This window comes from Rhynchophorus ferrugineus, unplaced genomic scaffold (assembly GCF_030347505.1).
Source record: "Rhynchophorus ferrugineus isolate W39M unplaced genomic scaffold, kcgeb_rfMv2 rfM2, whole genome shotgun sequence".
Classification (NCBI taxonomy): Eukaryota; Metazoa; Arthropoda; class Insecta; order Coleoptera; family Curculionidae; genus Rhynchophorus; species Rhynchophorus ferrugineus.
In genome coordinates this window covers 45359062-45383465 of record NW_027472581.1, presented here as the reverse complement: position 1 = coordinate 45383465, position 24404 = coordinate 45359062, and the positions used below count along the sequence as shown (strand labels likewise).

Here is a 24404-nt window from a genome sequence, read left to right as displayed (position 1 = left end):
ATTATCTGCCAGAAAAACCATTTTGCTATAGTGCAGTTGATTATTTCTTTTAGCAATGCCTTCATAGACAAGTCTATATGTATATTCAAGAATTGCCATGGTGATATAGCCGTGATTTTGTTGTCTGCAGGTGGAATCATAATCATCAGTCGATTACAAGTTATCCGAAAAACTGACGAAGGACATGCATGTCTTTGTGTTGTATTTGTCTGTGTTTTCAGAGAATAAAGAGACAAACTGGCTTAATTCGGAGTGATATCTAAGGGAGCTTGCATAATTCATTAATAGGAATTCTCTCCGTGAACCGAGTGATGGTATCTCTGCCTCACATTGTAGGCTTTCAACTGGGTTAATGCGGAATGCTCCCAATATAATTCTCAATACGGTGTTTTGAACTGAGTCTAGTCTCTTCGCATAGGACGGGGTTGCGGTAATATAGCACTGGCTACCATAATCTAGCTTACTTCTTATTAATGCTTTGTATATATTGTTTAATGATGTTCGATGTGTTCCCCAATAGTGATTAGAGAGTCTTAAGTAAACGTAAGTCTGATAAACATTTTGCCTTAATATAATTTATGTGCGACAGCCAGTTTAGCCTATGATCAAATACCATACCAAGAAATTTGTTCCGACTTGTTTGTCAAATTCTTACCATCCATTGTTAATGTAGTCATCCGCGGGCCGTTCCTACGTCTGCAAAAGTGGACACTTACGGACTTTTCAGCTGATAACTTCAGACCATTCTGTTTAGCCCATATAGGTATTTCATTAAGGCATTTCTGTAGGAGGGGCTGGCTATACTTTTGATCTGTATGCCTGTGATATACATAAATAAAAAAATCCTGTACCGTGGTGGAATGACGACTGCGCCAGGGTGGTAGGACAGGAAAAAGGTCCTCAATCGATTCAAGCTGAATCTAACAGCTGAACATTTTGTAAATTATAAAAGATTGAAAGTATTCGCCAGAAAAAGCATTAGACACGCAAAAATCAGCTCCTGGAGAAAATTCACCAGTAGTCTCACTCCACAGACTTCATCCCATGTTGTATGGAGGAAGGTGAGGATGTTGAAAAGTATACAGCTGTTAATAGAAAATATTTGTTAATTCAGAGATTTACCTCTGCTTTGGCGACAAAGTATTTTCTCTACACTTAACTCTTTAACACCTTCATCATCGAACAACTTTCATCATCAACTAATTAAAAAATTAATAATTAAAATTAATCAATTTTATAAGACATGTGAGAACTTGAATTCTCTATCTACAATCTATTGGCATTTTTTAAAATGATATAGTACAACGTTTTCAAATGATATATAGAAATTATAAATGGAATTTAAAAATATATGTATATTTTCATTCAGTATATTTTTAATACTTCATACCAGAACAAAATTAATCTACTATTTACACATAGTTTTTATATTTTGTCTCGACGTCCTTATCTGTTAAAGTCCCCATATATCAACACTGAAAAATAAAAATTATAAGACCATAATTTACAAATTTAAATTAGAAATATACTTTCGGTGGGCAGCATGGTGCACATGGAAGGCAGCATGGTACATAAACACAAGGGACGCAGCAAGGAACACAGCATGGAGCGCAGCATGGAACACAACATGCTGGTGGACAACAAGCTGGTGGGCAACAAGCTGGGGGGCAGCAAGACATGTTTTAGCTGAGTTTGGAAGTGCTACTTCGAATAATTTCACTAAAAATTTTGAAAACTTTGGGAACTTAAAATTTTGTTTAACTAATTTAGTTGACGGTTGCTTAAACAATGTTTTGTTTTATCAATGATTACTTTTTTATTTTATCATCAACGCTTACTAATATTTGCACAGCTAAATATAACAAAACAATTATATTGTCAATGTCATAATAAGGTCCAAATGTGAAAATCTTCAGTACTAGCATTTCGTTTGTAATTGTCCTATAAATTCATTGTATTTCATAATGGCCTGTGGTGACCTGGTATCCCAACTCAAAAACTTAATAAATCAATATGAAAATGGGTATGTCGTATAGAATCATATAAAGTAGTAGTAACAGTTATATAATCTCTTTAAAATGTATCACATAACTTAATTAATGATCTAATTCCTTTACTTGGTATGTAAAATACTGTTAATACAAAAAACTTCGGTTACTAAGTAGTCCATTAGTCCAACAAAGTGCAAAAAAAGATCTGTTGGCTTCAGAAAATTCACAACAAAGTTGTTTGATGCATAATCCCCTCAGTGCTCAAAAATTACCATTTTGGCTAAAATTCAAAAAGGTTACAAATGCCCTTTTTTACTGTGCTGGTGAAACTTTTCCAAACATTCAAGAAACACCTGTGCAAGAAAGAAAATATTAATTTTAAATATTTTCGACCGTTTTACATGCAATTTTAATAAGACTGATATAATGGCTATTTTAAAAATATGTTCTTAATTTTTAACACAGCGGCCGGACAGTAGCGATGGGACAGACTTACAGTACACGTCACAATAGATGTCCTCACGACGAAAACATCAGCCACCTTGAAATAAATTTATTTCCAAGTGGCTTCACCACGAGCACACAAGGCCGCAAAGACTTAATTGTTCTCAGCGTTTTATATTCTGATGAAAATATGGCAATCGAACAATAGGGCAGTTATTTGGATACAACATATTTTATATTCTCTTGTTATATAGCAAACTCAATTATACAAATGGACAAATAAAAATATAGCTTTTTTGTTTTTTATCACGTAAAAATATTTAAGTATAACAAATTTTATAGAGGCGGTAACGTAGAATGTTCACCAACGACTGAACCTTGTGTAACTTGTTGTATGGTTTGTCCACCACCTATAATGGCACCTACTGTACCTCAACCAGTTAAACCATTGCAGTTGCCATGTCCTGTTAATACTCAAGAGGACGTGAGTACTCAATAAAAAATAATAATAAACACCAATTTAAATTATTTTTGTAATTCATACTATATATATTCCGACAACCTTACTCGGATTTAAAATAATTATTCAATACACTAGATTGGTAAAAATGGAAACCAATTTAAGTTATATATCATACAGTAATTACTATTTATTTTAGCATAAAAAAATAATCTAAATATAATTAAGTGTTATTTCTTGCATACAAACATAAATATTATTGTATAAAAGCCGAATGATTTTTATATAGCACTGTGTATACTACTTGAAGAATTTTACGACAATAATAATAAACAAAACAAAATTTCGCCATCCAGTTTATAACTTACTGATTTCAAAAAAATATATAAAACATCTTATTTTAATTCTAATGAATATTTCTTTCCAGCATTATTACATGTTTTAATTTTACTGTCTATATAAAACTAATCAAGAGTGCTTTATTCTGTCTATAACTTTCAGTTTCATATGTCTGAGGAAGAAGCTGAACGTACTAGATACGCCAATTTTTATAACAATTACAACATAGATTGGCACGTTGATGGTAAGAATGACGCTAATCATTGTCCAGACCCACGGACAAATCGATGTTCGGGTGTCACTACAGACGGTAAAAGTCCCTGTTGTCCTGAAAAACAAAAACCTATCGTTGAAGAAGACAAAGGTTGTCCTACTGGTAAATATATTTTACTATATTTAGAAGCTTCTATAAAACAAAAATCTAATATATACGCATTTAAAATTTTCTGGTGCTTAATCTCCAATAACAAGATATTAGTTCATTCTGTTCTGTTCATTCAATTGTTTGATATGTTGGTATTATTTAAACAAAGTCAAAATTTGACTTGTTTATATAATACTATAATAATTTGACTTTGGATTGTTTATTGAATGTCAGGATTCTCGCAAAAAGCATATTCCTATGCATTTTATTAAATATTCTAGGTTTTAAACCATGTACTATGAAACTAAAACCCCCATCAGACTGCCATCCATGTGGTGTATGGTGTGCTGAAGTACAACCGTGCCCACCAAAACCAAAGAAAAAAGTAAGTAAATATGAACCAGGACCTTGCAAGAGGCCCTGCTGTAAACATTGGAAATCAAAAGATGGAGACTGCAAATATGATGACCCTTGTAAAGCCCACTGTTTTAATCATCCACCTGGAATGAAGCCTAAGAAACGCAACTAGATCTAGATATATTTCTTTTGTTTTAGACTCAAGGAAGAATATGTTAGGATAATGACATCATTTCGCATAACCAAGAATCAGCTGTCACAATAACATTTAAAACCATATTGATTAAGTGTAAAAAACACCATATTTGTAAAGGTCATTATTTAACAAAAGCATTTCATCAGAAATAAAAATATTTAATTCTTATTTATTTTTATTGTACTTTAAAATTAATTAAATCTATGCATACTTTATAATCCAGGCATTATAAAAGCCACATTATCTAAAATACTTAATAATTCCTCTGGACTACAGCAATTTTCTTGTAATTCTGGTATTTGTTGTGTTAAACATATTAATGGACCAAGTGCACATAACAAAGAATCTAATAACACAGAAAGACTCCCTGATACTGCAATCTGCCCCTAAAAATAAAACACTAATTTATTTACAAATAATCATATACATGTACATTTCAATGGAACATTAGGATTTATGTAGTGAATTATTACAACTTAAAAAATAAATTAAAATACTGATATAATTAATAACCACCTTTACAATATGTGAATCAATGCCAATGATATTAAAGGACTTTACATTTACTAAAATATAATAAAATATACTTACCTCATGTTCTTTCAATCTCTCTCCAATAATTGTAAGACTTTCTCCAAGTAATTTGAGATGAGCTGCAACATCAATTGGTTTGATTCCATTGACTTTATACGCGTCTTTATTTCGTGGACTGGGTGGTGAAGGGTTTGTAGATTCGAAAGAGGAAATTCCTGCCTGAAAACCTGACAAGGGTCCCGATAAAGTTTTGGTTACCATTCGTTTTGGAGCTCTTCCGCCAGATTTTGGAGAGAGTTTTAAACTGGCGGCTGCTTCTACATTAAAATTCAGATGTTAAAAAAGTAACAACTTATGTAAGTATTATTTTACAGCACTGTAGTAAAAGGCTTACTAAATAATTAGTATAAAGAATAAAATATATTTATATTAATGTTAATAAATTTGCAATGTCTAATTAAGTATAAAATATATGATCACCTTCCTTTTTTTATAACATATTTCCTTAACATTGTTTACCTTTTAATTTATCACCTTTAACGATTTTTCCATCCTTTATAATTAGTTGCTTCTTCTTTGAAGAATCTAACCTTTTAAATCCTCCTTCTTGTTCATCATAATCACTGTCTGACTCAACGGATTCATCAACACTGGATTCTGTTGTATTTGTTGCTGGTTGTTCATATTCACTTCCATATTCTGAATCACTCATGCCGTCCTGGCTCATTAAATTATCATATTGACTTGTGTCCTTCAAAAATGACTAAAATTGACAGCATTTTACACGTTATTATAAAAATAAATACAAAACAACGAAGTACGTACATCATCATATTTTGGTGTTTTTTTGGGAGTTGTATCAAAAATTTCTTTTTTTGGTTGGTTCGGTTGTCGTTTTCCATAATTTCGTTCAATTTCATCTGGTGATTCAAAATCCATTAACTTTGACGATTTCTTCCTCACCCTACCACTTCTCGAAACACCAGTTACTTCTAAATCTAAAATGGCAATGTAAATATATTCATAAATTATACTTTAACTACCTTGCCGATAATAATAAATTAAGTGTTCCCAACCAAGAGTTCCAAACATAATCCAATAAATAAGACAAATTATACAAAAAAATGTTTATTAAAAATATTAATTAGTTTAACATTATATTGAAATTAAATTATAATTATTGATTAATTACATAATAACTTAAAATTATATTTTATGTCATAAAATCATCATCCTGTTTCCATCCATCATCATCACTTAAAAACCTTCTCTTAACTGATGTGTTCATATAAGGTCTTAAAGCCCACTCTGTATCTGCGGAATCTGCAGTATCCAATGTGCCTAATTTAATTTCATATAATTTAAGTTGAAAACGAGGACCTACTTCTGATAATTCAACCTAAAATGTAATTAATATGTATAATATATTATAAATTTGAGAGCTTTATACATACCTGTTTATCAACAGTTTTATATGTGTGCTGTCTGAAACTAATGTAATCATCATGATTGGCAAAAGTTATAACTCTCTTAGAATCTTCTTTTGGAACAGGAAAAAGATATTTTAAAATACTCATTATTCTGTCTCCTAATTTAGTTTTAAAATTATGAAATATTAAATGTGGATATTGTTCTGACATTGTGCCGATATCTGGAATATCATGGCGCATAACAACATCAGACATATTAAAATATGCTGTTGGGCCATATGGTAAGTGACAAATCACTAATCCATCAGGAGTGCCTCTATGTTCATGGACCACGATAAAATCAGTAACATTATTGGCACGACAAGCATTAATAAGTTGTTTCATTTCATAATTGCCTCGATTCATTCTTTGAGCATTAGGAAATATTAACCTTATTTCTTTTACAAACATTTTTAGCCTAGCACTGGGATCTCTTGAAGTTGTAATCACAATCTTGGGATCCTCCACACCAGCATAGCGATACTCATCATCTTGTGAATTAGCTACTGCACCTCCACTTTCACCACCTAGTAAAGCAGCTTGTTCTGGACCGGCATCTTCCCACTCTATCTTTTTTGAATAATGCAAAGCTTTCTTTTGTAAATCTCCATGAATTTTGGTGTTCTGGTCTAAACTTTTTTTAATTCTGTTTTTATTTTCTTGAATTGTTTTTTGTCGATCTTCTACAGTTTTTCTGTATAAATATTCGCGACGTAAACGAGCTTGGCGTCGTAACATTTTAAAATATTTATATATCAAAGTATACGTATACAAAAGTATACGTATTACATACAAAATGAAAACACGCTTATAGAAATTTAGGTTATGCGATTTTATATCCGGCAACCATTTATACAATAAATAAAAGCATTATTTAATAAAATTCTATAAGCTAGGGATGCAGAAAAAATATCGATATATAGATATTTTCTGAAAAAAATATCGATATTTTTGGCCGATATTTTTTTTCTCGATATATTTTTTTAAAATATCGATATTTTTCTCTGTAACCAGGACCATTACTATGAGTATAATTTAAACTAATATAATGCATATTTTAATAATAAAACATATGAACGTATATATATTACAAATAAATAAATATAGTAATATTGTTTATGAGGTAATTATTAAACAAACAACATAACTATAATAAAATAATTTAATATTACCTTCTGCTTTATTTTTCTTCCCTTGGTTAGTTTCCATACTGATATTCTTTAATCTGATAAACAATTTCGTAGTATCTAAATTTTTAAATAAATATTAATATTTGCAGGAATTATAGAAATTTAGTTAAACAAAACAAACGCCTAAACAGCTGTCATTGACTTTTGAATGACATTAAAGTTGAAGAACATATTTTAAGATAAGAGAGAAGAAGAATATTTTGACAGGTAAATATACAAGGTTCCTAAAACATTATTTATTTAGATTCCTAATGTTTCAGAATTATGAATAAGAAAATAAGAACATCATTTTAATTTAAAATGGATTCTGATAAAAAAAATATTTTTGTGTATAAAAATGGTTTTAAATCCAATACACTTGTAAGTGTACATTAAAATTATGAATCATCACTCAGACCAGCTATTTTAGTTGATTGAATTCACTGGAAATACTGAAGAATTTTATGAGAAAATATGTTCATTTATTGAGGGTTCAAAGGATAATATAAGGTTTTTCTCAACAAACGGCAAAGAACTTTGTAATTTAGATTGTATTAGACAATATGATAAAATTTGTATTTCAAATGGTGATGATTTTATAAAACATTACAGTCATTCAAGTTCTTTAGCAAGTATGGATTCTGATTGGGTAACACTAAATGTAGGAGGAAAGTGTTTTACAACATCAAAAAGAACATTAATATCAAATGAACCTACAAGTATGTTAGCTAGAATGTTTTCAGATGAAAATTCATTATTTTCACCGAGCAGTAGAGACAAAAATGGTGCTTATTTAATTGATAGAAGTCCAACATATTTTGAACCAATTTTAAATTATTTAAGATGTGGTCAGTTAATTTATGATAAAAACATAAATCCTGAAGGAATTTTGGAAGAAGCAAGATTTTTTGGTATAGAATCTGTTATTCCAATTTTAGAACAAACTGTATACGTAAGAGAACCAAGAGATAATGCTCCATTAACCAGAAGAGATGTAATTGATGCTTTGATTAAAAGCTCAAAAAATTTTGAATTGAGATTTCAAGGTGTTAGTTTGGCTGGAGCTGATCTAAGTAAATTAGATCTTAGTCATATAAATTTTAAATATGCTAATTTACAAGGGTGTAATCTTTCTTGGGCAAATTTAAGCTGGTGTTGCTTGGAAAGGGCTGACTTATCCCATGCTATGTTGGATAATGCACAACTTATAGGTATAAAAATATGTATGCCTTATTGATTTTAATTAAGTCAGTTTATTATTTTTAGGTGTGAAGGGTTTAAGGGCTGTATTGGAAGGAGCATCAATGAAAAACTGCAACTTCAAAGACCCAGCAGGGACTAGAGCAATACTTGAAGGTGTTAATTTAAAAGGTGCCTGTTTAGAGGACAGTGATATGGGTGGAGTCAACCTTAGATTAGCTAATTGTAAAAAAGCAAACTTAAAAAACTGTGATTTAAGATCAGCTGACTTAGCTGGAGCAGATTTAGAAGTATGTATTAATGTCATGTTTACAAATAAACATTATTTCGTTTCAGAACTGTGATCTCTCAGGTAGTGACTTACATAAAGCTAATCTAAGAGGAGCAAACTTAAAAGATGCTGCTTTTGAACTTATGCTCACTCCTTTACATATGAGTCAGACTATCCGTTAATATATTATTTACAACTGAAATGTTATGTTTGAAATTATTTTAAATTATAACATTACTTGTTTAATTTTTTTACATATTTTGGTAGCTGTTATTTATTTATATTAAATACTGTATATATTTATATATCTGTGAATATGTGGGAAATAACTCAACAGATAATTGGCATTTGTAAATTGGCTATGAAATGTTTAAAATTTTGTTTGTTTTATATTATGACATTTAAATATTTCCAATTGCATTTGATTTATATATTATAGCATTTAATTTTAATAGCTTAGGATCTGGACAAACTTCATTTTATAATATGTTATTATAATGGTAAAATGCTAATATTGTGATGTTGTGGCTTACAGGCTGTTTTGTTTAAGTTTATAATATAAAATACTAAATAACATTGAATTTTATTTCATATGATAAAATAGTTAAATATTTAGCTATCCACAAAATTCCATAATTTAATTTCCCCATCATCACTACAGGAAGCCAATAGATCTTTTACAACTGGATTCCATGCAACACAGTTTACATCTTCATTGTGTGCTTTTTCAACATTACAAATTAAATTAAATGTGGGAGCATTTGGGCCTGAATCTGAGTCTTCTTTAAATATCCTAATAGAATTATCTCCACATGCTGTTGCTATCAAACCTGAAATATGAAAAATTCATAGAACATACTAAATTCTATTTATGGACTAATTTACATATTGATATAAAATAAAGAAATAAAACCTACAAATTACCTGACAGGGGACACCAATTAATATCATACACTGTTCTAGTATGAACTCCAGAAATAGTACAGACACATTTCCAAACTGAATTATTATCACTTGTTGATATACCTTCTGGATTCCCTGGAGTATACTCTTTCCATATTTTTACGGTACAGTCATCACTACAAGAGGCCAGCCTAGAGCCATTACCTTAAATAACATCTGTTATTTTTAATGACCTTAATAACTATAAAAATATTACCTTCAAAACTAAGGCTCCAAACAGTAGAATCATGTCCAGTTAAAGTTGCACAACAAACCCAATCATCACAAGAATTGTCCTCTTTGAAAATTTTAATAGTATTGTCATATGATGCTGATGCTAAAAGTTCTTGGGTAGGATGCCATACTATCTAGGAATTTATAATATAATTTATATTTTATAACTTCATATACTTAAAAATACCTTTTTTACATCTTGTGTATGAGCATTTAGAACTGCTGCGCATTCATATTCATTTTCTTCTGCTACTTCCCATACCCACACTGATTTATCTCTGCTACATGTACCTAGATATTGTCCTGAAGATGACCATGCTACACTTTTTACTTCATTTTCATGACCCTCAAGTGTAGCATTACATTCAAATTCACCAGACTGTTTATCCCATATGCATGTAGTTGCATCAAAACTAGCAGAAGCTAAGTTAACATACAAGCATATTTATAATATTTCTAAACTGAGCTTTATAAAAAATACCTAGAAAATTTCCACAAGGTGACCATGAAATTTGTCTAATAGTACGTTTATGTCCATCAGTTAATACTACTTTGTTACTCCATTTACCAAGTAAGTCTTTTGCCCATATTCTTATACATCTATCTTCACCACATGTAGCAAAAGCATCTCCTTTAGGATGCCAGCTCACGTTCCAAACGCGTCCGTTATCTTTTTTTAAAGTTTGAATTAACTCCAACTTAGCCATTATAAATTGTGAAAATAATATATATATATATATATATTTTTCTGAATTCAACAAGAATATATTAGTATTGATAAGACATTAACATAACATATAGTTGCAACAACATAAGAATACAATTACGTATTCAATAAATTTAACATAACACTTGAACCAATTACCAAAACATAAAGTTTAGGTTAAGTCACTAGTCTTCTTTATTGTTTAGACTCATTATGAAGTTATTTTACAAATTAATACACTCAAACAAAAAATTTCTTACAGAAAAATATTGCAATTATTATATAACTTTTCAGAACTGAAATGATATATTTTAAAAATGTACTGCTTCCTTAATATTATAGACCAGTGGGTCTTTTTGATTAAATTAAACAATTGTTTTCGGTAATTACATTTGATATCGCTTTTTCTCTGGCTTTTAATTCATCTGGTAATATGATTAAATTAAATAATATGTTAATAATTCGTTAAATATGACTATGCCATAAATAGTAAAATATCTTTAGCAGGATTATTTTGTTTCATGGATTGCCAATCTATTTAATAAAACAACTTATGGTTTATTCTATTTTGCTTGATGCAATAGGTACATTTACTAATCTAGATTGGGCAAGTTTTTAATGTGGGGTTCGGCCATCGGCATAAATACTTTAGCGAGTGACTTACTTAAAGGCTCTCCGAGAAGACAAGAAGATAATTAAAAAATATCAGCTAATTTTGTAGCATATTGTGGAAGCCTTTAATATATCCTCATAAAAATAGTATAACAAGGACTATTACCTTGTTCATCCTAAAACAGATCGATTTTTGTGAAAATATGAAAATTTACTTGTTTTATTTAATGATACTACGATCAAAGGCATCATATTTTTTCATCTTATTTAATACACCGAATCTTTAAGTTAGTTGAACCTTGTTTGAATATCATCCCAGGTTTTTATTAACAGATAAGTGCATTGTTTAATTTTTTTTTCATAAATTTGTTATTTTTCAAAATATATTTCCAAGTTGTTCAAGATTCAATCATGAGTTTAAGAGTTGAACCATCTCTTCAAACAATGGAGTTAATACTTATTTAACTTTTTATGTTTCATGTTTTAATAGAATATGGCTTAAGGGCAATAGCGAAAAAGTTTTATACAAATTATGTGTATTTTATATCAAGTATAAGAATGAAAACACATAATATAAAAGTGATTTATTCTTAAAAACATTCATAATATACACCTTTAATACTAAAATATATCTTACAAAAATACTTCTAGTTTTGTAATATACTTGTGCAAAATCATATATATTGGTAATAAGTGTACAATCCCAAGAAAAAATTAAGTAAATGTTAAATAAAATGAATTAAAGTTTGCTGCGATGTGTTACAAAGTCTGGAGCATCTTTAATGAGTATCTCTTGCCACCAATCAGGTCTTAGCATTGAACCTGGACTATGCATTAATTGGGTTTGTAAATTCTCATAAAGCTAAAAGAAAATGTATTGATTACATTTTTATATAGAACTTAAAGTTACTTACTTTTCCATCGGACCGTCCCAACACAGAGTTTACTATAAAGTCTGGTGGCGCCATGCCATCAATTATACCTAAGCTTTGAGATTTTAATATATCACATAAATGTAATATCGCATCTTTGACTATTGATGCGAAATTTGGATTACTTGTATAACTACCCTACAATAATCAAAAAATATATTTTAATATACAATTTATTTTAAATTCTTTATTTATTTAACTTATTATATTAAAACTGTCCATAACTTTTAGATGAAATCATAAAAAATATAAATAATTCTAGGTATAATGTTATAAAAATAATAGACAAAAAGTTATTAAATATGATTAATAAATTAATATATAATACAAGTTTATCTATTAATTAAAAGTTACCTGGTAAAAATAAACTAAATATTTATCTAGACTCCATAAACCATATAATGCGGCTAAATTATTTAAAGTTGGTACTAGTGTAGAATCAGCTTTAGCTGTTTTAGCCCAAAATGCTTTTAATGCCAAATATTCTATATATACTTTTGATAAAATGGATGCGCAATACACTTGTGATTCTGCTCTAGCTACAAATTTGTTTGTTTTTTTGGATATTTGACTTTGCTTAGTATTTGCTTCATTCAACAAATAAACAATGAGCCATTCATAACATTGTAAAATTACTAAAAATTAAAAATTACATTAAAAAGTTAACTTATATGATATATGCAATAAGTATTACCTTTTGGATACAACAATTGTTGTGGTTGGGTAGCTTGAAATTTTGAACTTAATATACTTTTATAGTTTTCAAGAAAACTACAGCTTCCTAGGGGGGTTGTTAGGTTGTTACCCTGTATTAAGGCTTGCCACTGTCGCAGAAGCCAGTTGCTAGTTTGTTGCAATAATACATTATTATCACCCTCATAAGTGACACAAGGATCATTTATTACTCTTAAATCTCCTAATCGGGAGGCTTTTAGGAAAGCATGACCTCCACAAGCTTCCCTACATTCTTGAACAGCATCTCTGCATTCCCATGTTACTATTGCTTTTGCACTTGAAACAATAGCGTGTACCTCAGATACCATATCACTCTAAAATACCAAAATTAAATAGTATTGAAATGTGCTTTTAATCTAATACATACCAGATTTTGAAACTCATTGGAAGTTGTGGACAACTCTACAGCTGATAAATATGTGTCAGTAAAACTAAGAACAAAGGTTCTCAGAACAGCCGCTGCTGCCATATGAGGAAACAATCTCCATCTCTAAAAGTTAAAAACTTTTAAAAAATTAGTAATAGTTAATATTTAAAAAATAATAATGATAAATATATTCATATAAATTGCAAAAGAGGATTATATAACATAAGAACAAAATACATCCTCTGCGCTTTTGAATGGTATATTTATGTATATAAATACATTTTCAATTGATTAATATACATACATGTAATTGATATTCAATAAGGGGCCATTCGTCTTTTGTATTATCGCCTTCGCCATTCGGACCAAATTGTTTCCTAAGTGCTGCATATCGTATTGCTATTGTTACAGCACAAATCAAATTATTTGAACTTTCTTGCATTATCCCTACTCTACCCGTGGAGAGATTCTCAAGAGCTGCTCCTAAAATTTTACCAGGATCCGAGAAACTACTTTCATAATCACCTTCTGGAGTTACATCTGCTGTACGGTTCAATAAGTTTTCTCTTGGAATTCTATAATCTTTGAACATGATAAATCTGTAAGGACAACCTGTTTATAATAGTTACTATAACCATTTATGGTATATACCCATTATCTATTCCATGTAGACCTATTTTCTCTCCCATATCACCCACAGTAATACCAGGGTAAGGTAAAAGGGTTTTCGGATCTCTAATAGGAACAAGAAAAGCATGCAATCCATGGCACTGATCTTTGGTGTATAACTGGGCAAACAACAGTGCTAATGTACAAGTTTTACCTTCATTAAAAAAAGAACTGTTAACACTGATTCTAAAAACTGAAACTAAAATTCTTATTTTTACCCAAATTTCCAGCCCAGCATTTAGCTGCTTCAAAATCTGGCGTATTTATAACAAATTCCTGAGTCCCTGGATCATAGACAGCCATAGTTCTCATTTGTTTTGTATTGCTACCATGTGCGATTTCAGTAAGTGCAAGACAAGCCAAAACCTGTGTAATGGATATATATAATTTTATTACTAAATAATCATAAAATGTTTCTAAAATTAAACGTTAATCGACACAAAATAATTCTTCTAGCTAATGTTAAGTTATCAAACATATTAGTACCAACCTTATTGTTCCATGAAGCATCAATGAAACGTTGATGTCTTTCAGTACCCAACGTTGTTAAAGTATTTTTAAAAAGTCCAATTCCAACGGCATGTTTTACAGACACATCTGGAAAGGCAACGGCCAGTGCTTCATTTACAGTCATCATAAATCTAGTCTACAAAAAGTCAAACAAACTATATTTTCTAATCTATAATTACATATCTATTAAATTACTAATTTATACTTCAGAAACAAATTTGTTGAATAATTAGATGTAAGTACTTAATATATGAGTTATTATATCAATTTGTCATTTTTAATAAAATCTGGTGATATTATATGGTGACACAAACGCTCAATAGAAAATAATTAATTTAGTTAAGTCATTAGTCATACAGTTAACCAATAGATAGGCGGCTTTACAGTTGTTAATGTTTGGTAATTATGATTATAAAACGAATAAATATGATAAGAAATTCTTTGCAACAATAATTATAATTATAATTAAACATGAGAAAGATATGTAGCACAATATATTATTCTCAACGATGATCAACAAAATGATTATGATCGAAGTAAACGCATACTTTTCTTTTATAAGGCAATTTAGCCGTATCTGGATGAAGGAAATTATACTGGCAGTATTTGTGTAGTTGAATAGCTGACTGCTTTTTCATTTCTTCAGTATCAGGTACTTTTTTAGGTCTCTGGAAGGCGGGATCTTTCTCTAAAGTATTCCATACATTCATCTGAAAGAGAATAGAATTTTATTGTTTTAGATAAAAACAAAAAAAAAACATGTTATTTCGTTTATATGTCTCAATTATCGAGTTTGAACATACCTTTATTTGTATTTGTAGGACTTAAAAGTGGTGGTTTGTAATTAATAAACCTGAGAAAAAAATTATACAGGAAGCATGGTGTTTAGATGTTACGCCACTTTACTATACAAAAGTGTCATTTGACATATTTCCACTTTTATTAATAACTTGATAAGCTGAAATTGGGGTGTCGACCGCCGAGTAAAAATATATCGATATATTTGTGCAATATATATCAATATTTTAAATAAATTCTTAAAATTAGGTACTAAAATAACTAAACCTTTTAAGTACCAAGGTTAATGTTAAAGGTTAATCAACGGTTTATCAAAAATAATTAAATGGTTTTTTATAATGTTTGAAAAATATAGTTTTTTATAAAAAGTATATCGATATTTTTTCAGCATCCTTATGCTTTTCATCATATGTATCATATACCGTTACCTAAGAAGATACAACAAAACTACCAAAGTTGCTAGGCAGTTGTAATTATTATTGTGGTATAGCTCAGGCCATAGTTCGTAAATAAATAATGTGTTAATAGTTGTTACTTACTAATAAATTATATTGACATCACTTATTTAATATAAGGGATAATTTATTAATAATAATGAAGTAGGATCAAAAAAATTCTGTTCACTTGTTAATTTATTCCAGACAGTATATTTATTAAATGTTTTCATTTACTCTGATCATTTTTTCACTTTCAAACGGTATTTATTGATACAATGTATATTAATTAAAATATTCTTCATTATTTCCACAACTTATTCCATCTTTTTTGCAACATGATGATACTGTAACGAAACAACGATCTTGGTTTTCTAGAGAACCATTCATCAACAATCCATTTTCACGTTTCTTCATTGTATGAAAACCGTGTGTTAGCTAAGCCATGCTGCATCGATCTGAACTAATAGTGATCAAAAGGTGCTACGTGAAGTACCTTGCACAACTCTTGTAATGTGTGGTCAGGCGTTGTAATGCAAGAGGTTGACTTTGCGTGTATTACTCGCTGTTGCTGGCATTTTTTGACATCGATAGACATTTTCAGCAACAGCATAATTTTATTTTAGCCGCCTGTAATACAGTATATTATGCCAATCTCACAATATGCGCAGCAAGGCCTGCATATTTTATTAGGTGTCAATGAGAATGGCTTTTCTGAATTAACCCATCATGTGCTTGGAATTCTTACTAGAATAACTTTTCTAGTTAGTTGCTACTTGAAATACGACATACAAAATTCCTTTTTTGGTAAACAACTAATGAAACAGTGATGTTGAAACGTTTTGATGGCTTTTTCAGTCAATTCGTGTAGTAGTGTAGTGTGGTTCATTCCTTTTGAATCTTTTCCGTCACATGTAAACGTCTGGAAACAGTTAATTCACCAACATGCAATTCACTGTCCTCGAGCCTTCTTACTCCTCTAGGACTTTCTTTTGTATTTATATTAAAATCGTCACTTTTTAATCTACAATTTGCCCTTCATAATCAATGCCGCTTATTCGCTGATTGGGCTTCAGACCGAAAAAAGATTTTCGTTAACATCTCATATATATGAGGTGTTATATATATAATAAGCTATATAGCTTATTTCATTCATCTTCGACTTGTTCCTCCAAACAAAACTTCAATTTCAACCTTCGATCAATTGTTGCATATCTTCATAGAGATATAATTATTGGTTGGATAACTTTATTGGAACAAACATAGAGGTCAACACTCAACAATTTTCTATACATTGAAACAGTAACTTTTCTTTGAATTAAATAGGATAAGTACACTTTCACACTAATGTTTAGTTGACATTTTTGACATTTTGGTAGCTAACAAAAATATGGGTTTTTATGCATGAGTAACATATAACAAAAAACAGTTAATGATAGATTTGTTATCAATATAATTACAGAAGTATTTGATGCAAAATAACATATAATTTATGTCAGTATACCAATATACATATATTTTTCTTTTATTAAAACAATATGTTCATAATATGTCAGAGAGCGACTAAAATCGATTTATGTTATGGGTAAATAGTATGTTTAATCAGATTATCTAGGTGGCAACACGTTTCGTGAATATATGTATATTAGGATTATTTTTTGAATAAATATTGGAAATTGTGATAAAAATAACTTCCACAACAAATTTGTCATATGTACACCCCGAAACGTTCTCAGAATCAATAGTCCTCAGAATTGGAAAACATATATAATATGTTATATTTTGTTGGAAAACTAACAAATCGTCGATATTTTAATAGCTGTATAATAAAAATATAATAAAAATATATATTAAAGTATAATAAAACATAATTCTTTCACCTGATCTGAATTCGAAAGCCATGTGAATAAGGTTATTATAACGATTTTAACTAATATACATATTATATTTTATTAGTCTATTAATAAAATAAGAAAAATGATAAAATGTAAAATATAAATTTTATGAATATTAGAAATGTATAACAGGTCAATTGAAAAGCCCCCGACCTGACACATAGAAAGCGCTACTAGAATTAAATCCATATGTTTTTTAGTTAGCCCTAACCCTCAAAAGATGCGTATATAAATTTGACAGCTGTCGGGTCATTAGTTTGTGAATTATAGCATTTTGAGTGAAGCAACTTTTGGTATTGTGAAAAAAATGGATAAAAAGGAATTTTGCGCGTTGATAAAATACTGCTTTTTGAAGGGAAAAAATACAGTTACAGGAAAATCAACCTTCAAGCATAGGTATGCTATGTTTAGACGTGGTGAAATGAGCACCGAAGACGGTGAACGCAGTGAATACCCAAAAGAGGTTGTTATCGACAAAAATACTTTAAAAAATCACAAAATGATTTTGAGTGATCGTAAATTGAAATTGAGTGAAATAGCAGACACGCTAAAGATATCAACTGAACGTGTATCACTTTTGACCAAAAACAACGACAAGTTGATGATTCGGAGCGGTGTTTGAAGATGATCAAGCGTAATAAACCCGAGTTTTTGTATCGATATGTGACAATGGATGAAACATGGCTCCATCATTTCACTCCGAAGTCTAATCGACAGTCATTCGAGTGCACTGCACACGATGAACCCGTTCCAAAGCGTGGGAAAACGCAAACAGTCGGCTGGCAGGTTATGCGTCTGTATTTTGGGATGCGTATGGAATAATTTTCATTGACTACCTTGAAAAAGGAAGGACCATCAACAGCGACTATTACCTAGCGTTAATGGACCATTTGAAGAACGAAATTGCCGAAAAACGAACGCATTTGAAGAAAAAGAAAATGCTGCTTCACCGAGACAATGCCCGTGTCACAAGTTAGTGAAAACGATTGCAAATATCCATGAATTGGGCTTCGAATTGCTTCCTCATCCACCGTATTCTCCAGATCTGGCCCCAAGCGACTATTTCCTGTTCTCAGATCTCAAAAGAATGCTCGCTGTGAAGAAATTTTCGTCGAATGAAGAGGTGATTTGAGGAGATGAAACCGAGGCCTATTTTGAAGCAAAGGACAAATCGTACTACAAAAATGATATCGAAAAGTTGGAGGGTCGCTATAATCAGTGTATCACCCTAGAAAGGAATTATGTTGAATAAAAAAACTAATTTTGCCAAAAAAATTTGTTTTACTATGGTAGGCCGGGGACTTTTCAATTGATCTGTTATGTATAAAATATATTTTATATATACAATTACTGTAAAAATATTAATTCGGATATTTTGCTTTACAACTGACGCTGATGGTACCAATGACTTTGGACGTTTCCGTAGTTTCTTCTTTATCATTTCTAAGGAGTTTTGCCTACTTTTGATAAATCAACTTCCAATAATTTAGATAATTCCAAAGTTTCCATTAAGCAATTCTTCATCACACTCCTTCAATAAAATACACTAAAAAGGGCGCTTAACAAAAGTTGTGGGAGATATATTATGATGAGCGATATCTATTGGTCAAAATGCTAAGTATTAATCTAGGCTAGTGCTAAACAACCTAACCGAATTGTTAAATTCGATGCTTTTGATATTTCTTTGCATAAAATAACAGTTTTCCATTTAATATTCATTATTTAATTACTTTTGTTCTTTGATTTGAAGGAATCTCTTGCGGAAGCCTATTATACACTTTTAGAAACGTGATGCTGCTCCATCATAAACCAATTATTTAAAAGTCGTGATTTTGATGTCAATGACAAAGATCAATCTGAAGGACCACTTTTCGTTCAATAATTCAATATTTAGTGGATGAAAACGCAGCTCAAAATCTTAAAATAGTTTCAGACAACTAAGCACTTGATGAATCTACTGTTTTCATACACTTACATGCAGACTATAGGGAAGTAAACAAGATATAATAGGGCTAATTGAATGGTTACGTTTTACATACCTGAGATCAAGAGAATGAGATTCAGAAAAAATAACAAAATACTAGTTTATTGAAAAATTGAGTTTTTGAATATATATTATACCTAGTACGTATCTGTATATTACGGTACAAAAGTCATTTGAAAACATTAATGAAATTTGAATAAAAACTGTAATATATTCTAGATGTGGCAATATCAACAAATTTACCAGGATAGAGTAATTTTTAAGGCTCATCTAATAGATAATGTAAAATTAAAGTTATCTAACACTTTAGTTAAAGGTATATAGTTTATTCAAAGTTTTTTTGTACATACGTCATCAACATGTTTAATGTATTGCTTACCGCAAGTAGTAAATTCGTTTCAGAATCAGACAATATTTTCCATTTCATTTTATTCTAGTTAAAAAGAGACACAATGCTGTCTGATTAGTTCGAACACGTAAACGAACCAGTCTGTCAAAGTTGTCCAGTTGTTAGACGTATGCAAAATTCTTGAAAGCAACAGTGATAAGAGGTTAGAACTCTAACCTATAAACTATTGTGGCTGTATAATTAACAGTACTTTTTAGATATACTATAATGTTAAAATAAATTATATTTGATAACATTTTTGTTTAATTATTTTATTTGGATTAGAATTTTAATGTATGTTAAAGCCAACCTGAACTAAAATTAGATTTAATGCGGCAACATTGCGACGTTTTGATGCCACAAATTTAAATGACGTATGTTAAATATGTTATGTATGTATGACGAATTGTTAAATTCGATGCTTTTGATATTTCTTTGCATAAAATAACAGTTTTCCATTTAATATTCATTATTTAATTACTTTTGTTCTTTGATTTGAAGGAATCTGTCGCAGAAGCCTATTATACACTTTTAGAAACGTGATGCTGCTCCATCATAAACCAATTATTTAAAAGTCGTGATTTTGATGTCAATGACAAAGATCAATCTGAAGGACCACTTTTCGTTCAATAATTCAATATTTAGTGGATGAAAACGCAGCTTAAAATCTCAAAATAGTTTCAGACAACTAAGCACTTGATGAATCTACTGTTTTCATACACTTACATGCAGACTATAGGGAAGTAAACAAGATATAATAGGGCTAATTGAATGGTTACGTTTTACATACCTGAGATCAAGAGAATGAGATTCAGAAAAAATAATAAAACACTAGTTTATTGAAAAATTGAGTTTTTGAATATATATTATACCTAGTACGTATCTGTATATTACGGTACAAAAGTCATTTGAAAACATTAATGAAATTTGAATAAAAACTGTAATATATTCTAGATGTGGCAATATCAACAAATTTACCAGGATAGAGTAATTTTTAAGGCTCATATAATAGATAATGTAAAATTAAAGTTATCTAACACTTTAGTTAAAGGTATATAGTTTATTCAAAGTTTTTTTGTACATACGTCATCAACATGTTTAATGTATTGCTTACCGCAAGTAGTAAATTCGTTTCAGAATCAGACAATATTTTCCATTTCATTTTATTCTAGTTAAAAAGAGACACAATGCTGTCTGATTAGTTCGAACACGTAAACGAACCAGTCTGTCAAAGTTGTCCAGTTGTTGTTAGACGTATGCAAAATTCTTGAAAGCAACAGTGATAAGAGGTTAGAACTCTAACCTATAAACTATTGTGGCTGTATAATTAACAGTACTTTTTAGATATACTATAATGTTAAAATAAATTATATTTGATAACATTTTTGTTTAATTATTTTATTTGGATTAGAATTTTAATGTATGTTAAAGCCAACCTGAACTAAAATTAGATTTAATGCGGCAACATTGCGACGTTTTGATGCCACAAATTTAAATGGCGTATGTACAAAATAACTTTGAACAGACTATATGTTAAAATCGTATATATTAATATTAGTGAATGAAACATGTTCGTTTGATAAGAATATGTAAAGAATGGGTACTGACACTGTTGCAGACAATATTGTACATGTTTGGAATACACTTGTACTTAAATGCATAATTGTACGTAAATGCTACTAGATGAAAAATATACAGTTACAAGTGAATAATCCAGATAAATAAGGTACACATCGGTGGTATCAATAAAAAAATGATGGATGGTGTTACTTCGATATTGAAATTTCTTTGTTAGCCTGATAAAAAAGAAGAGCGTTCTGTATCAGATTGTGTTAGTATTGCCATGTTGCCAGAATGATCGCAAAAAGAAAACGATGGAAAATATTTGTTTTAATAAATCATTAGAAAACCTAACAATGGCTAAATGATTTTCCTCACTTCTATTTCCTCTGTTTATGAATGTTTAGCAGCAGAAATAGTATAACACTTTAATAATCATATATAATTTAAAAATGAAAAAAGTACCTGCTAACTACCTTAATTTTAAGTAACTCGGGATCTTCGAAAAACAATTTCATTTGCTTCCAATTGAATTGAGCTTGTTTCCTGTAAGTATCCAGAGGTCCTGGGGGTAAGTCCGGTATAACGTCAGTCGCGGCTGCCATGTTGTCAATCTGAAAAACCACATGTATGATTAAATTCGACTGTCATAGTTGAATTTGGATTACTCGTTATTTATACAGACATTTTCGATATCGGTTGTGAGCATTACGAGTGCTTAAAATATTGTTAGCCATCGAAAAATCAATCAAAAGCGTCGTAGTATGAACACGCTGTTTCGACTACAAAATTAATTAATTGTTCTAGCTTATTTTTAAGTACATCTGATATCATCAATTTACAAAAGGTTAGTTGGTTGAATAATTATAGCGTTAATATTTCGGGAATAGATAAGCGCTTTTCTTTTTTTTTAGTATATTTTTTTATTAATATATTATAACTATTAATAATTAGTAATTAATTTTTATAAACTATAAATATATAAATACATAAATAATTAGTTTGTATTAAGATGATCGCCAAATCAAAAAGAAATATCCTTTAACAGAATAACGTTAGGATGTACACATTTTATACATCATGGAGTATTTTGTTAAATGAATAGCAATAAATAATATGTTATGTCAATGAACAGTCAAAATGAGGATTGCGTTTTATATTTTGAGATTTTGCGAAACTAGCTTTTATAACAAACCATAATTTGGTAATTGAATTTTTTCAATTTCCGTTAATATTATAATTTTAATATTGCACTGTTTTTTAATTATGGAGTTATTTCCTAGGTGATTTCTGAACACAACCTCACTTCGGAGTCACTTATTAGCCCGTTTGGTTTCTCTTCCTTGCCTATTGTGATAAAAAGCTACCCAAAATACCTAAATAATAAAATTTGTTTACCCATTGTTCACATAAAATTAGAATCTAAAACTTCACTTTAAATATTGCTCACTATTCCTAGTGAAATGTCTAGAACTCTTAAATGACGTTATTTTTTGTGTCGTTTTCTTGTCTAAGGCTTTAGACCTCTTGAGAGTCAGTATGTAAGAGGATATTATTTGCAACAGATCTTTATTTAAAATGTTAATAACAAGTCTGCTATAAACGAAATTTATAGGAAATCTTAAAGCGTAAAATCTCCTTCAATAGCTATTCCAAAATATCCACTAGTGGTTCATTCTTCACCAGCTATAAGGGCGATTATGAATGATTAATTACAAATATAATATATTTCAAGATCTTTTCTCATTTAGAGGTTATAAGACAAAATTTATATATTATTCGGTGGTGGCTTAAATGGGACTTGCTAGAGGAGGATAATAAACTTTGGCATATCAAAAAATGTCTTTTTTTAGAAAATATATACATAACAAAAGCGTAAAAAATTGATGCCTTGGACACTGTCAATTTATTCAATCCTTTTAATCTAATTGACTAAAAGGGACTATTAAAGGAAGATATGGCTAATATTTTTATCTAATTATTGGAGATTGCTTTGCTATGACAAAATCTGTCTAAATTATTTGATTTCCTCAAAGAAATCGCCTTTTATTTTAATCTTGGACATAGATATAATTAATGTTTATATCGGGTTTTATCTACTGATATTAACGCTATTTTATTCATTCTTTAATTATAATTAATTCTTAATTTATTTATTTCATTGTGTATTTGGTGTTTTAGTATTTATTATGGTAATTTTGTCGTTGTTTTACCCTTTAACGACAACATTTTAACCTGTTAATGACTTTTTTTGCTAAATTTTAAAGTTTCCTTTTTATTAACTAAGTAAATACTTAGTCTTAAGCCTACTGCTTAACCTGGACTCCAAACCATATTGATATATTGACTAGCGAGTGATCAACTTAGGGATTATCCCAGAAGACATCTAGTTTTACCCAGCTTGGTTAATGATGTGATCAGGATGGTTTTCTTTAGTTGATTTTACTCTCTCTGGGTCTATGGACAATCACAAACATAAATTTCCAACAATGCTCCGGCGATATTTTGATTGATTGATATTTTGAATGTTGTTTTCGTTTGGAATATACTAGCTCTAGTCTCTTAACATTTTTTTCTTTATTTGCATTTCTTAGTGGTACATAGATCTCTTAGTGTCTCTAAAAAAAGGTAACGTGTTGAACGAGGCTATAACCAGAATATTAATCGATAACATTCTAAAAAAATAAATTGTATCATAGGTTTCCACAATGATTTGATGGACTTCGGTAGTCTGGTTTATAATAATTATTAATAGAACTAATATGTAAGTAGTATTAATATACTAAAAATGCTAGAGAAAACAAATTAACATAGAATAAATACGATTAATTTTATCTGATCTAA

At 29.8% G+C, this 24404-nt stretch overlaps 6 protein-coding genes and 1 long non-coding RNA gene across 11 annotated transcripts in view; 2 read left to right on the top strand and 5 right to left on the bottom strand.

The window, feature by feature from the left end:
- Window positions 1-1348: 1348 nt before the first annotated feature.
- On the bottom strand, window positions 1349-1668 carry LOC143189944 (uncharacterized). Its single transcript, XR_013004116.1, has 2 exons — window positions 1530-1668; window positions 1349-1475 (listed from the first exon to the last, which is right to left on the bottom strand). It is a non-coding gene; the product is annotated as an uncharacterized LOC143189944 (long non-coding RNA).
- A 206-nt stretch (window positions 1669-1874) lies between these two features.
- LOC143189943 (uncharacterized) lies at window positions 1875-4306 on the top strand. 2 transcript variants are annotated; one of them, XM_076393956.1, is made up of 5 exons: window positions 1875-2023; window positions 2778-2919; window positions 3397-3610; window positions 3880-3983; window positions 4154-4306. In XM_076393956.1, the coding sequence occupies exons 1-5, from the start codon at window positions 1965-1967 to the stop codon at window positions 4172-4174; spliced, it is 540 nt and encodes a 179-aa protein (XP_076250071.1). In that variant the 5' UTR covers window positions 1875-1964; the 3' UTR covers window positions 4175-4306. The 2 variants fall into 2 exon arrangements, with proteins under 2 accessions (XP_076250071.1, XP_076250069.1); XM_076393954.1 differs by having other exon boundaries at window positions 3880-4306.
- Window positions 4307-4308: 2 nt separating this feature from the next.
- Window positions 4309-7496, bottom strand: LOC143189942 (uncharacterized). 2 transcript variants are annotated; one of them, XM_076393952.1, is made up of 5 exons: window positions 7327-7496; window positions 5511-5683; window positions 5205-5448; window positions 4743-5002; window positions 4309-4537 (listed from the first exon to the last, which is right to left on the bottom strand). In XM_076393952.1, exons 1-5 carry the CDS (start codon window positions 7361-7363, stop codon window positions 4364-4366), a joined length of 888 nt encoding a protein of 295 aa, XP_076250067.1. In that variant the 5' UTR covers window positions 7364-7496; the 3' UTR covers window positions 4309-4363. The 2 variants fall into 2 exon arrangements, with proteins under 2 accessions (XP_076250067.1, XP_076250068.1); XM_076393953.1 differs by having other exon boundaries at window positions 4743-4912.
- Window positions 5798-6993, bottom strand: LOC143189941 (U3 small nucleolar ribonucleoprotein IMP4). The gene is made up of 2 exons (XM_076393951.1): window positions 6140-6993; window positions 5798-6084 (listed from the first exon to the last, which is right to left on the bottom strand). Exons 1-2 carry the CDS (start codon window positions 6890-6892, stop codon window positions 5899-5901), a joined length of 939 nt encoding a protein of 312 aa, XP_076250066.1. The 5' UTR covers window positions 6893-6993; the 3' UTR covers window positions 5798-5898.
- A 34-nt stretch (window positions 7497-7530) lies between the features above and the next one.
- On the top strand, window positions 7531-9368 carry LOC143189939 (BTB/POZ domain-containing protein KCTD9). The gene is made up of 5 exons (XM_076393949.1): window positions 7531-7551; window positions 7605-7704; window positions 7754-8534; window positions 8590-8813; window positions 8860-9368. The coding sequence occupies exons 2-5, from the start codon at window positions 7645-7647 to the stop codon at window positions 8974-8976; spliced, it is 1182 nt and encodes a 393-aa protein (XP_076250064.1). The 5' UTR covers window positions 7531-7551; window positions 7605-7644; the 3' UTR covers window positions 8977-9368.
- On the bottom strand, window positions 9366-10843 carry Ciao1 (cytosolic iron-sulfur assembly component 1). The gene is made up of 5 exons (XM_076393950.1): window positions 10452-10843; window positions 10158-10393; window positions 9954-10104; window positions 9719-9901; window positions 9366-9624 (listed from the first exon to the last, which is right to left on the bottom strand). Exons 1-5 carry the CDS (start codon window positions 10675-10677, stop codon window positions 9407-9409), a joined length of 1014 nt encoding a protein of 337 aa, XP_076250065.1. The 5' UTR covers window positions 10678-10843; the 3' UTR covers window positions 9366-9406.
- Window positions 10844-11857: 1014 nt separating this feature from the next.
- The window catches only part of LOC143189938 (peroxisomal acyl-coenzyme A oxidase 3), a 54467-nt gene continuing 41920 nt past the window's right edge, over window positions 11858-24404 (bottom strand). For 2 of the 3 annotated variants that reach the window (XM_076393947.1, XM_076393945.1), the window contains exons 2-12: window positions 22037-22174; window positions 15050-15211; window positions 14482-14637; window positions 14210-14357; window positions 13974-14145; window positions 13627-13921; window positions 13323-13445; window positions 12915-13269; window positions 12575-12855; window positions 12203-12358; window positions 11858-12150 (exon numbers count right to left, since the gene is read on the bottom strand). In XM_076393947.1, coding sequence (XP_076250062.1) covers window positions 12028-12150; window positions 12203-12358; window positions 12575-12855; window positions 12915-13269; window positions 13323-13445; window positions 13627-13921; window positions 13974-14145; window positions 14210-14357; window positions 14482-14637; window positions 15050-15211; window positions 22037-22165 — 2100 coding nt within the window. In that variant the 5' untranslated portion in view covers window positions 22166-22174 and the 3' untranslated portion in view covers window positions 11858-12027. Of the gene's footprint in view, window positions 12151-12202; window positions 12359-12574; window positions 12856-12914; window positions 13270-13322; window positions 13446-13626; window positions 13922-13973; window positions 14146-14209; window positions 14358-14481; window positions 14638-15049; window positions 15212-22025; window positions 22175-24404 lie in introns of all 3 variants that reach the window. The other variant, XM_076393948.1, reaches the window with a different exon arrangement.

Excerpts from the sequence above, each read along its gene's own strand:
- LOC143189943 (XM_076393954.1), top strand. The coding sequence starts at position 1,965 with ATGGCCTGTGGTGACCTGGTATCCCAACTCAAAAACTTAATAAATCAA. Across the intron at positions 2,920-3,396 it reads CTGTTAATACTCAAGAGGAC|TTTCATATGTCTGAGGAAGA; the intron begins GTGAGTACTCAA and ends TATAACTTTCAG. Across the intron at positions 3,611-3,879 it reads AGACAAAGGTTGTCCTACTG|GTTTTAAACCATGTACTATG; the intron begins GTAAATATATTT and ends TAAATATTCTAG.
- LOC143189941 (XM_076393951.1), bottom strand. The coding sequence starts at position 6,892 with ATGTTACGACGCCAAGCTCGTTTACGTCGCGAATATTTATACAGAAAA. Across the intron at positions 6,085-6,139 it reads ATAAAACTGTTGATAAACAG|GTTGAATTATCAGAAGTAGG; the intron begins GTATGTATAAAG and ends ATTACATTTTAG.
- LOC143189942 (XM_076393952.1), bottom strand. The coding sequence starts at position 7,363 with ATGGAAACTAACCAAGGGAAGAAAAATAAAGCAGAAG. Across the intron at positions 5,003-5,204 it reads TAAAGGTGATAAATTAAAAG|AAGCAGCCGCCAGTTTAAAA; the intron begins GTAAACAATGTT and ends ATTTTAATGTAG. Across the intron at positions 4,538-4,742 it reads AGAGATTGAAAGAACATGAG|GGGCAGATTGCAGTATCAGG; the intron begins GTAAGTATATTT and ends TTTTATTTTTAG.
- LOC143189939 (XM_076393949.1), top strand. The coding sequence starts at position 7,645 with ATGGATTCTGATAAAAAAAATATTTTTGTGTATAAAAATGGTTTTAAA. Across the intron at positions 8,535-8,589 it reads GGATAATGCACAACTTATAG|GTGTGAAGGGTTTAAGGGCT; the intron begins GTATAAAAATAT and ends TATTATTTTTAG. Across the intron at positions 8,814-8,859 it reads TAGCTGGAGCAGATTTAGAA|AACTGTGATCTCTCAGGTAG; the intron begins GTATGTATTAAT and ends ATTTCGTTTCAG.
- Ciao1 (XM_076393950.1), bottom strand. The coding sequence starts at position 10,677 with ATGGCTAAGTTGGAGTTAATTCAAACTTTAAAAAAAGATAACGGACGC. Across the intron at positions 9,902-9,953 it reads TTGGAGCCTTAGTTTTGAAG|GTAATGGCTCTAGGCTGGCC; the intron begins GTAATATTTTTA and ends ATGTTATTTAAG. Across the intron at positions 9,625-9,718 it reads TAATTGGTGTCCCCTGTCAG|GTTTGATAGCAACAGCATGT; the intron begins GTAATTTGTAGG and ends TTCATATTTCAG.